General features: G+C 35.3%; 1 protein-coding gene across 1 annotated transcript in view; it reads right to left on the reverse strand.

Moving 5' to 3' along the window:
* Positions 1-12,274, reverse strand: part of itgb7 (integrin, beta 7) — a 38,498-nt gene that overhangs the window by 21,002 nt on the left and 5,222 nt on the right. The window contains exons 2-7 of the mRNA XM_056460222.1: positions 10,779-10,842; positions 10,603-10,682; positions 7,376-7,574; positions 6,218-6,388; positions 1,110-1,351; positions 859-1,014 (exon numbers count right to left, since the gene is read on the reverse strand). Coding sequence (XP_056316197.1) covers positions 859-1,014; positions 1,110-1,351; positions 6,218-6,388; positions 7,376-7,574; positions 10,603-10,682; positions 10,779-10,842 — 912 coding nt within the window. The remainder of the gene's footprint in view (positions 1-858; positions 1,015-1,109; positions 1,352-6,217; positions 6,389-7,375; positions 7,575-10,602; positions 10,683-10,778; positions 10,843-12,274) is intronic.

A 12,274-nucleotide genomic window follows, 5' to 3' on the forward strand; every position in this document is an offset into this window, starting at 1 on the left:
ATCGCTTACACACCCTTTAGTTTTTTTCAAGGCTTTATGATTTTCTTTCTTCTGTTAAGCTCAAAAGAAGATATTTTGAAAAATGCTGGAAACCTGTGACCATTGACTTCCATAGATTTCACTCTCTCTCATTCTGGTGTAATAATCAAAAAACTTTGCTGCTGTACCATGGCTATAGCAGGCTCAGTGCCTAAAAATTGGCCAACTTCGGTATATCAATATGACCAATGTGACCACCTGTTTGCACAGGGAGCATGCCGTGAAACCATGTAGACATGGTGAGAGATGATTCAGAACATATTTACTTTGGTGCAGAAAAGTTATCTGATTTTCAGGCACTGCGTAATATCATAGCACCTACTGCAACCGTGATACAGCAGCAAAGTCATTACAGAATGAAAGCTTAGTTCCTTGCCTTATTGGCCTAGAAAATAGCAACCTTTTTATTTTCTGTCGGATATTGGACATTTTGAGTGCTAATGGTCCAATCCGATTCAATGATCCATATAGCTAAGCTAAGCTAAAAGAAAACACCCAGAAATCAGCTAAATGGATTTAAAATGGTAAAACTCAGCTGTTTAACTCTGGGTGACTTGTAAAATGGGCCTATGTTCATAAGGGTGGAGAGTTGTAGGATGTAGCCAGACAATACAAATACAAAATTGATATCAACTTGTCATAAAAATCCACTTTAGAATGTCCAAGACTTCATAGAGAAGTATTTTAAGTTCTTTCTGCAGTTATCATTGGCGTTTTCATTGGCCTGGGATCATGCGAAGGGGCAATTGTTTTTCTGAAATTTTTTTCTGAAAATGCAACTGAAAATGCATGAAAAATCATTAAATGCACATTACTCACGTAGACTTTTCCAATATAAGAACCCATATCATTAAAATGACACTGTCCATTATGTGGCAGAAAAGCACCACCTAGTCGTCCATCTCCTGCCATGTGAAAGGTGTCATCAGATGTGTATACCAAAATCCGTGTCACATTACCCCATTTGATCTTATCCTGTCATTAAATTGGGAAAAATAAGCCTTGTTATATATTTTGACTCTATGATATGTTGCTGAAATGCACTTTTTTCATGTCATACTGGCTCTTACCTTACAGACGGCAGCCTGCATTATGGCATCCAGACCAGCCTCAGGAGAGTCCAGGTTGCCAGAGATGTTCTGTTTGCTCACTTCCCGTTCAAACTCTTTGCCATCACTAGTCAGTGGCAGGACATTCTGGAACGTGAACGCTTTCTGGCAGGTATTTATGCGATTGGGACAGGGGTTCTTACGTCTCGGCGGCAGCTGACTGACATACGGCAACATCTCCTTATCAACAAAAGACCCGAAACCTGATAGTGGAGAAAGGTGTTAGCAAGAATAACTGAAATATAGCTCTGATCGAATTACTGCATGTTCTTTAAAGGAGCTCTTTTTGTGAGCATTTTAATGTATTCATCACTTTTTAGTGTCAATGTGTAAACAGTTTGCAATAAAATAACAAATAGTTTAAAAAGCAAGCCATTTAGACAGATTTTTTTCCCCAAATCTTCACATTTTTTACTAACAGCCCCCTTAAAATCTGCAGTTCAAATGGGTCTGTTTTTTAATAAAGCATTAAGATAACTTCCAACTTTGAGGTCATTACTGTTTTCCGATGAAATTAAATCTTATACTGGATTTAATGGATTTAATACAAATCCGTGGTATAGTGAATTATTGCTAGATTTTAAAATGGATTTGATTTTTTTTATTTATTTTTTTAATCTATATGAATTTATTTGTTCTATAAAATAATAATTTATTCCTGTCACAACAAAGCAGAATTTTCATTACATGAAGTTTAATTCTAAACTAGATATTAAAGTTTGAGGACAAACTTTATGGTGGCTTGAAAAGCCGAGTCTGAATTAGCATGTTACTAGCATGAATTAGCAAGTAACTAGAATGATTCTAACATAAATTAGCATGTAACTGGCATGATTCTAGCATGAATTAGCATGTTACTAGCATGTTTCTAGCATGAATTAGCATGATTTTAGCATGAATTAGCATGTTACTAGCATGTTTCTAGCATGAGTTAGCATGTTACTAGCATGTTTCTAGCATGAATTAGCATGTTACTAGCATGATTCTAGCATGAATTAGCATGTTACTAGCATGTTTCTAGCATGAATTAGCATGTTACTAGCATGTTATTAGCATGATTCTGGCATGAATTAGCATGTTTCTAGCATGAATTAGCATGTTATTAGCATGATTCTAGCATGAATTAGCATGTTACTAGCATGATTCTAGCATGAATTAGCATGTTACTAGCATGATTCTAGCATTAATTAGCATGTTACTAGCATGTTTCTAGCACGAATTGGCATGTTACTAGCATGTTTCTAGCATGAGTTAACATGTTATTAGCATGATTCTAGCATGAATTAGCATGTTTCTAGCATGAATTAGCATGTTATTAGCATGATTCTAGCATGAGTTAGCATGTTACTAGCATGATTCTAGCATGAATTAGCATGTTTCTAGCATGAATTAGCATGTTACTAGCATGATTCTAGCATGAATTAGCATGTTACTAGCATGATTCTAGCATGAATTAGCATGTTATTAGCATGATTCTAGCATGAATTAGCATGTTACTAGCATGATTCTAGCATGAATTAGCATGTTACTAGCATGATTGTAGCATGGATTAGCATGTAACTAGCATGATTCTAGCATGGATTAGCATGTAACTAGCATGATTCTAGCATGAATTAGCATGTTACTAGCATGTTTCTAGCATGAATTAGCATGTTATTAGCATGATTCTAGCATGAATTAGCATGTTACTAGCATGATTCTAGCATGAATTAGCATGTTACTAGCATGTTTCTACCATGAATTAGCATGTTACTAGCATGATTCTAGCATGAATTAGCATGTTACTAGCATGTTTCTAGCATTAATTAGCATGTTACTAGCATGTTTCTAGCATGAATTAGCATGTTATTAGCATGATTCTAGCATGAATTAGCATGTTTCTAGCTTGAATTAGCATGTTATTAGCATGATTCTAGCATGAATTAGCATGTTACTAGCATGATTCTAGCATGAATTAGCATGTTACTAGCATGTTTCTAGCATGAATTAGCATGTTACTAGCATGATTCTAGCATGGGTTAGCATGTTACTAGCATGAATTAGCATGATTTAGTATTTTACTAGCATGTTTCTAGCATGAATTAGCATGTTTCTAGCATGAATTAGCATGTTATTAGCATGTTTCTAGCATGAATTAGCATGTTGTTAGCAAGATTCTAGCATGAATTAGCATTTTGCTAGCATGATCCTAGCATGAATTAGCATGTTACTAGCATGATTCTAGCATGAATTAGCATGTTACTAGCATGATCCTTGCACGAATTAGCATGTTACTTGCATGTTTCTAGCATGAATTAGCATGTTTCTAGCATGATCCTAGCATGAATTAGCATGTTTCCAGCATGAATTAGCATGTTACTAGCATGAATTAGCATGTTACTAGCATGATTCTAGCATGAATTAGCATGTTGTTAGCATGATTCTAGCATGAATTAGCATGTTATTAGCATATTTCTAGCATGAATTAGCATGTTACTAGCATGTTTCTAGCATGAATTAGCCTGTTACTAGCATGATTCTAGAATGAATTAGCATGTTGTTAGCATGATTCTAGCATGAATTAGCATGTTATTGGCGTATTTCTAGCATGAATTAGCATGTTACTAGCATGTTTCTAGCATGAATTAGCATGTTGTTAGCATGATTCTAGTATCAATTAGCATGTTACCAGCGTGTTACTAGCATGAATTAGCATGTTACTAGCATGATTCTAGCATGTAGTTAACATTATTCTAGCATGAATTAGCATGTAACTAGCATGATTCTAGCATGAATTAGCATGTAACTAGCATGATATTAGCATGAATTAGCATGTAACTAGCATGATATTAGTATGTTACTAGCATGATTCTAGCATGAATCAGCTTGTTTCTAGCATGAATTAGCATGTTATTAGCATGATTCTAGCATGAATTAGCATGTTACTAGCATGACTAGCATGTCACTATCGTGTTGCTAGCACCTTTCTAGCAAGATTAGCATGTCAGTAGGATGTTAAAACTGTTAGCGTGTGTTAGAATAGCTAGTCACAGTCTCTGGGACAGTTGCTAGGGTGCTGAAATTGGTTGCTAGGGAGTGGCTAGTAAGTTTAAAGGTAATCAGTGATTGGCTGCTGGCTAGACTGAGTTGAATAAGGCTAGACTCTAGTCTGTAGGACAGTCTGATGTAGAGTTATGAGCTCACAAAGGTTGATCCAATGTTAAGTAAATGGGAGTCTTTTACAATGGAAGTCTATGGGACAGTTGCTAGGGTGCTGTAAGTGGTTGCTAGGGAGTGGCTAGTAAGTTAAAAAGTCATCAGTTATTGGCTGCTGGCTAGACTGAGTTAAATGAGTCCAGTTAGAAGTCTGTAGGCCAGTCTGATGCAGAGTTATGAGCTCACAAAGTTTGACCCAATGTTAAGTCAATGGGACTTTTGGGATTTTTCTGGGTCGTTTTTCGGAAAACCCAAGGTCGGATCAGTTAGAAAAGATATAGCAACCCGAGTCAGACCAGTTTGAAGGTTTGACGAAAGTTTGAAGTATGTAGCTTGAAAGGCCTAGGAGGAGATACACTTAGAAATTAGTCTCAGAAGAATAAGAAGAAGAAGAAGAAGAAGAATAATAATAAGTTTAAGATAGATAACAGTATGCTGGCTTTTCAAGCCACCATAACTAATTTCGAGAGGAGCATGTGCTCATGATTGACCCAGCTGGTCCACATTAGCTAATCATGATCCTCCAATCAAAGGATCCCAAGTCACTATATATATATCCTCATTTCCTCTCTACAACTATCTTCGTCTGGAAGAAACCCCCCTCCTCCCCTTCTTCCACCTTTATCCGGAATGGGCGGCACGGTGGCCCAGTGACTAGCACTGTTGCCTCACAGTAAGAATACCAATGGCGTTGGGTCTTCACTGGGCCATCTGGTGTTTCTGTGCAGTTTGCATGTTCTCCCCGTGTCCGCGTGGGTTTCCCCCGGGTTCCCCGGTTTCCTCCCACCATCCAAATGTGCTCTATACTATAGATAAAATAAGCCTAAATCTGTTTTCTTATGTCTTACTCTCAGGAAGTTCACCTTGGCCTCAGCAGCAGGGGAGTTTCAGATCGACCTGAGCTCAGTCTCCCCTCGCCCTGTAAAAGGAGGGAGCCCTGGGCTCGAGGATCCCTTGAGCTCAGGGCTCTCTCCTGGAACAGCACGCCAAACAAGCTATGTATAAATCGTGAGCTAAGTGTGAACTCTTGAATCTGCATTAGTCTCTAGAAATTTTATTACTAGTCTGTAGGGTCAAATGACCCTTTTTTCATTCTAATATGCTGATTCGCTTTCAAAAAAACTATTTTTGGTGATTCTTAATATTGTTTTGTGTAATTCGTCATACATTTGATACATGTTTTGATCAATGTAAAGCATACTTGAATTATTTATAAAATAAAGTAGTGTTCTGTAAAATAAAACATTAAGAACACAAAACTAAAGGCAGTTTGTTAACTGATTAAATATTTCTTAGCAGCATTATTCATCCAGCATAACTAGAAATTAATATATTTATCACAAAAATGCATTATATATATATATATATATATATATATATATATATATATATATATATATATATATAAGATATTTTATTTAAAAATACATATTTTCCATATTCCCCTTAGACCTTATTCTTCAATGCGGAAGTGCGCCCATTTTCGCGATTGTTTTAGAACTTCTGATTCAGTCGGCTATTGGAGAAATGACTAGGAATAATAAACGGCGGAAAACAGTCAAACCGCTTGCTCTACAAACAATTGTGTTCATAACTATACACAAAATGTAGAATAATATAATAAGAAAATATCAGTTTGCAACATCAAGCAGCAGAATGAACTGTTTTGAACGTTTATAAATCAATGGAAGTGAATGAGACCGGAAGTCTTGAGCCAAAAAGATTCCAATGGCTGCACCTGCTCGTACATCAAGAATAAGGTCAATAAAATTAACCAAACCTTTTCAAACTTCTGTTGTATCTTCAACAAACTTTTAAAATTACGTTGATGTGTTTGAGTAAAATGATGAAGTATTTCAGTTAGCAAGTCTCACCGATCCGGACGGTCTCTGTGATGTCCTTCAGCTTCTTGAGGATTTTCTGCCCTAGGGTTTTAATTTGCTCCAAATCATCTTGCATGGAGTAGCTGAGATCCATCAGGTAGTACAGATCTATGGGGTAACCCTGAGCCCTTTTAAACTCAACTGTGAACTCAAATGGAACTCCTGCAAATTTGAAAGAAAGCAATTGAGAATATTTACATTTATTAATTTAGATGAAATAGGCATAAATTGCTAAACCAAGATAAAAGAAGCACTCCAAATCACCAAAGAGCAGCAATATATAGATGCTAGCAAAATATAGTAGTCTAGCAGATTTGTTTATACATACATACACAAACATACACACATATACACACATACGCAGAGAGGAAAGTGCGTCTTCTACAGGTGGTTTGTCAAGCCCACTCACCTGCATGAAGCGCACTCTGAATTAAGCAATGTTTTATAACAGGGGTCACCACACTTGGTTCCAGAGGGTCTGTGTCCTGCAGATTTTAGATTCAACTAGGCAATAAACCTATTTTATCGATTAACACGAGTGAGTAGTTTACACTGATTTGTTTGAATGAAAATGATTACGTGTTTGATTTTCACTCTAACACATGACGCTCTGCTCTGGGTTCACGTAGTTCCCCACGCTTTTGCCATACAAACACACAAACAACATGGCAGCGAGCCATTGTCAGATTGTCCTACCTCCCATTCAAAAAGTAGGTAGCACGTTTTGATGAGGCAATATGCTACCCATCAGATTTTGCAACCACTGTAAATTCTAATGTGGAGTAGTGTGATATGAAGCTGTAATATCGCCCTAACCTACGTAATCCCTAACCCCAACTGATGGGTAAGATAAAATGTCAGGTCATTGGCCCTCCAGTACCAAGTTTAGTGACCTGTGGTTCACAATAAAGAGTCTGGTGCAGAAAAAAAGAAAGTTTATTCCAAATAAACTATTAACTAACAATAATGAGGAGTGTCTGAATGAAATATGGTTTCGTATCTAGTTTGTGTCAATTGTTTTGTATAGCCAATCAGTATATTTAGTGTATCTTCAGTATCTGTTTACTGTATAATATTATATCTATTAAGTGTAAATACAGTTTCAAGTTTTTCCTCTAATGTTTGTCTGAGCTGAAGTCTTAAGCTCACCAACTCGGAGTTTAATGTTGACATTCTGCGGTTTGAGTTGGACCACGTTATCAGAATCACTGCTGAGGTCATTGTTCTTCACATAGTTCAATGGATGTTTTCCAGGATTGATCACATGATCATCTTCACATTTCCTCTCCTTCAGAGACTTGGGAGAATCACAGCGTCGTTCATTAGACTCACCCGATTTCAGGAAGTTCTGCATCACAAGGATACTTGCATTATTAAGTACAATCAGTTATGAAGAACAGTTGTTAAAAAGAAGACATTTCAATATTAAAGGGCACTTATTATGCAAAATCAACTTTTATAAGCTGTTTGGACAGAGCTGTGTGCAGGTATAGTGTGTTTACAGTCATTTTGGAGTGATATAAATGCAACAATTCTCTTTTTTTCAATGTCCCACTGCAACATGGTGTAGGAGTGTAGTTTTACAAGTTTAACATGTTTTTAAAGCAGTAAAGAAAAGACAGTAAAATTGATATGTAATTCATAACCACTGGAATCACCACAGCTGCATAGTGTCAGTACTACTATGAAAGATGACACTTCAACCTCAGTTACAGTAACATAACGGATATCCATGGAGCAGTGTATATTATCTTGTATCCTGTTACATTTGTTGTTAGTAGATGTGCAAAAACAGTGCAGAGTTAAATGTGTTAGTGTGTGAGTACTCTGAACTTGTATGAGCTGAAACTTTACAGATGCATTCTGGAGACAACAAAGACTTATTTTGCATCTTGTAAAGGGGTAAAATAGGAGCCTTTTTAGTTATAGAAAACTGCATTATTAGTGCCAGATTTAGTAACAGCTTGATTTAGTAATACCAGACTCTCTTCTCTGTATAACTAAAATAACGCAGTGAATAGAGCACTAAAAGACTTGAATAGAGCGAAAAAAGTCTTGAATAGAGCACTAAAAGGCTTGAATAGAGCGCTAAAAGTCTTGAATAGAGCACTAAAAGGCTTCAATAGAGCACTAAAAGGCTGAGGAACTGACTCTTTGGCTGGTATTCAAGAATATGGCATTATTTTATGCCCTATAATAAGCATGTTTTGTATATGTGTTGTATTGACATTTTCATTATTGGCTTCTTCTATAGCCTTTTTATTCGTGACCTAATTTGTACCAGTTTATGTGTTACATTGGATATATGAAAAAGACATAATGAGTGTTTAGATCACTTGCAAAACTTTCCAATCACACTGGCAGGTTTATGACATTATACTTTCATACTAATTAGCCTTTAAAGGGTTAGTTCACCCAACAATTCAAATTCTGTGATAAAGCACTCCACTGTCTTTCCAATCTCGTGAGACACTCATTTGTCTTTGAAACACAAATTAAGGTATTTTGTAAACATTTTAGATGTTCAAAGTCTAGAAAAAGTATCTAAAATACTATCAAAACATTTCATGTGAGTTCATTGGTCCAGCTGCACATGCAAAGCTCCAAGAACCGTTTGGGTTCTAAAATTAAAAAAACTACTGTTCACCAATGTCTTCGTTTGCTATCGCTTTGCAATGCTTGCCTGTTGCACTGTTAACTTCAATGTGTCGCACTACATATGGTAAATGTACACACTGACAACCTGATGCGGCAGAGAAGATATAGGCAAACAAAGTTGTTTTTACAGGTTTTTTGGAACACAAAACCATTCTTGATGCTTTGTATGATTACACTTCGTATGATTGCCACTGAAGTCACATCATGGAAGTTTCTGACAAAAGCTTTAGATACTCTTCGAGACACTTGCTGTCTATGAAGTATGAGGCAGCTCTCAGATTTTATCTAAATTATAATTTGTTACAAACAATATCTGATTTGGAGCTAAATTAACATTGACATCAATTGATAAAAATGTACACCACTGATGCACGTGTTATCAATTTGTATAGAAACACCAACCAAAATGCATACATGTTAATGATAACTCAATTAGAGGCTATGAGCAAGAGATAACAAAATACTTTTTTATCTGTGCATTTTAACCATAAAACTGACCTGCAAATATCCCCATAATACAAATTTAATTGAGCAAAAATACAAAATCTCATAAAACGTAGTCGGTTAATTAGTAATTCCAACAACTCAAAATTAAAATGGGTCAAACTGAGCCTGAAAATTATACAAGAAATAAACAACATGAGTTTCAACAAAGAAAATAGGTGGCAGATTCAAAACCCCACTTGAAAATAATGCTTTAACGCTGTTACACGGCTTAGCAAAAAGACTATTAAGGTCAACGTGTGACGCAAAATGTATTTTGGCATATTTGGTTAGTTTGCATAAAAAAAGCAAGCATAACCACAGGTACCACAGCAGGAAAAGTGCCCCCAAACATGCACAAAATTGCAAAGCGCAATGCTAAAAACGTTGTCATAGTGTATATTAGATGCTGCGTGCTTCTCTTTAACAGACACTGACAAATATATAATACTTGAACAAATACATCCTCTCAATTCTGATAATTAGGTTAAACTATTATATATTTCAGTACAATTTTGAACTGAATTTTAAATTTATTAAATGAGATAGCCCCTTGAGATGAACAATCTCATTTTCAAGGGGGTCCCTACAAAGTACATGAATCAAACAGAGTACAACACATCATAACGAACATGCAGCTAAACAAAACAAACAAACAACGCACTTCACCTGAAACACTTCCCACAGTCTAAAGCCTAAGCAAACAAAAACCTACAATCAAAAGTAAAAACAGTATGATGTATAAATAAATAATAAGCATTTAAATAGGAACCATTATTAATAACATTTACAAGTTGTTTCCAAATGAGAAGATAAATGAGACCTGAAAAGGCTTAATTTCTTTATATTATATTAAAGAAGAAGGAAGATTATTCCAGTCAAAATGAGCTATGTATTGAAAGGACCTATGGCTACTTTCTGTTGTAATTCTTGGAACAAAAAAGTAATTCTGTTGCATATGTCGAAGAGAATATGAAGAAAAAAACTGCTTTAAAAAAGAAGGGAAACTAAAATAAACACATTTAAAAAGAAACAAATACCAGTAATATTGTCTATGGAACTTAGGTTGAAGCAAACCAAGAGATTCGTATAATATGCAATGATAAGTTCTATACGGACATCTTAAAACAAACCTATATAGAGAGTTGAAGACAGTATTTAAAGGTTTAAATTCCTTTCAGATGTATTGTTATAAATAGGATCAGCATAATTTACATTTACATGATGTGACCTACCATTTGTGTGCACCAAGCACATCCAGGACTCCTGATACATTCAGAACATGAAGGCTGATTTTGGCAAACGGGTTCTTCCCCTAAAATGCACATAAACCTTTTGTATTAAAAGCATCAAAAACCTGCTATCCAATTTTTTAAATGCATACATTTTAATAAAAAAGTAAGTGCACTACCTAGTGTATACTTCTGTCCCAAACAGTAAAAGAGAACAGTCAAAGTTATCAACACAGCCTTCATCTGCGGGGAAAGAGAGATTTTCATTATACCTGTAGGGTTAGGTTTAATATGCGTTTATTTCTAGTTTATGAAATATATTAGAATATAGGAATGCACAATATATCGTTTCAGCATTAATATCGCAATGTGCGCAGCTGCAAAAGTTACATCGCAAAGATATGCAATACTGGACCAATTCTGTGATTTAAAATAGATTTATAGACTAAATTATAGTTGACCAGGAGCTACAGAAATGTATTTAATCACTGTATTTATACAGAATTTACATGATTTATGAAAAAAAAAGTTTTTCTTTCTTATTTCTAGTCAAAATATCTACATTTTACTTCTAAATATCTACTATTTTTACTTGCTCTAAAAATTCTTTAATATTTGGACTAGAAACAAGACAAAACAAAGTAAGAAAAGCATTTTCTGGATACAACTTCTCTGCCTGAATACAGTTAGACTCCCCAGAAAAACATCAAATAGAGCTATTCAAACTATCTTGTGAAACTGTAATCACATGGCAATATCTGATTTTTCCAATATCATGCAATCCTAGTAGGGATGAAAGGGATGAAGGGGAAGGAAAGTAAGAGGATACATTAAACGGGTAGGTAGGTTGATCGGGTGTTCTACGATGATGCCCAGAGAATCACAGTGGGGGTACCGTCTCTGTAATATTTTGGTAGAATGATTGGGCCCCCCAATTCAGCCTAGGAGTGAAGAGAGGGTCATAGGATTGTTAATGGCAATCAAGGAAATAGAGGGACGGAGGGTGAGTTCGAAAGAACAGTGCTAGAGGGCTGGTCTGCCTTAAATAAGTTTTAGGGAGTAGATGATTGGTAAAGGAGACAAAAACCTTTGTTAAGTTAACTCCATAAGATTCCATTCATTTACTAAAAGCAGAATAAAAAATTTTAAGCTTTCACATTAAAAGTATAGTTCACCCCCAAAAATTATTTACTATTTACTTGCCCTCAAATGGTCCCAAACTTTTTATTTGGGTAATCAAAAGAAGACATGTTTTAAAATGTTAGAAACCCGTAACGATTGACATCAATAATACAATAAACCAAAACTAAAGTCAATGGCTGCTCAAAGGCTTCAAAATATCTTCTACTGTATTCAAAGGCTTTTGGAAAGTGAAGGGTGATAGACTGAATTATAGTTGACCAGGAGTTACAGAACTGTATTTAATCACTGTATTTATACAGAATTTACATTTTAAAGCAAAAACAAGATTATTTAAATTAACCCATTGACAGATAATTGTTTTATGAAAAAACTGTCCATCTCCATTTGATGGTGAAAACTAAACAATATTTTTAATTTCTTTAAGAATTTTTTGATATTTGGACTCGAAATGAGACAAAAAGTAAGAAAAGCATTTTTTGGATCATTATTATCCAACTTCTCTATCAGATTATTGTTAGAAAATACTGTTAGA

Source organism: Danio aesculapii, chromosome 6, assembly GCF_903798145.1.
Source record: "Danio aesculapii chromosome 6, fDanAes4.1, whole genome shotgun sequence".
NCBI lineage: Eukaryota > Metazoa > Chordata > Actinopteri > Cypriniformes > Danionidae > Danio > Danio aesculapii.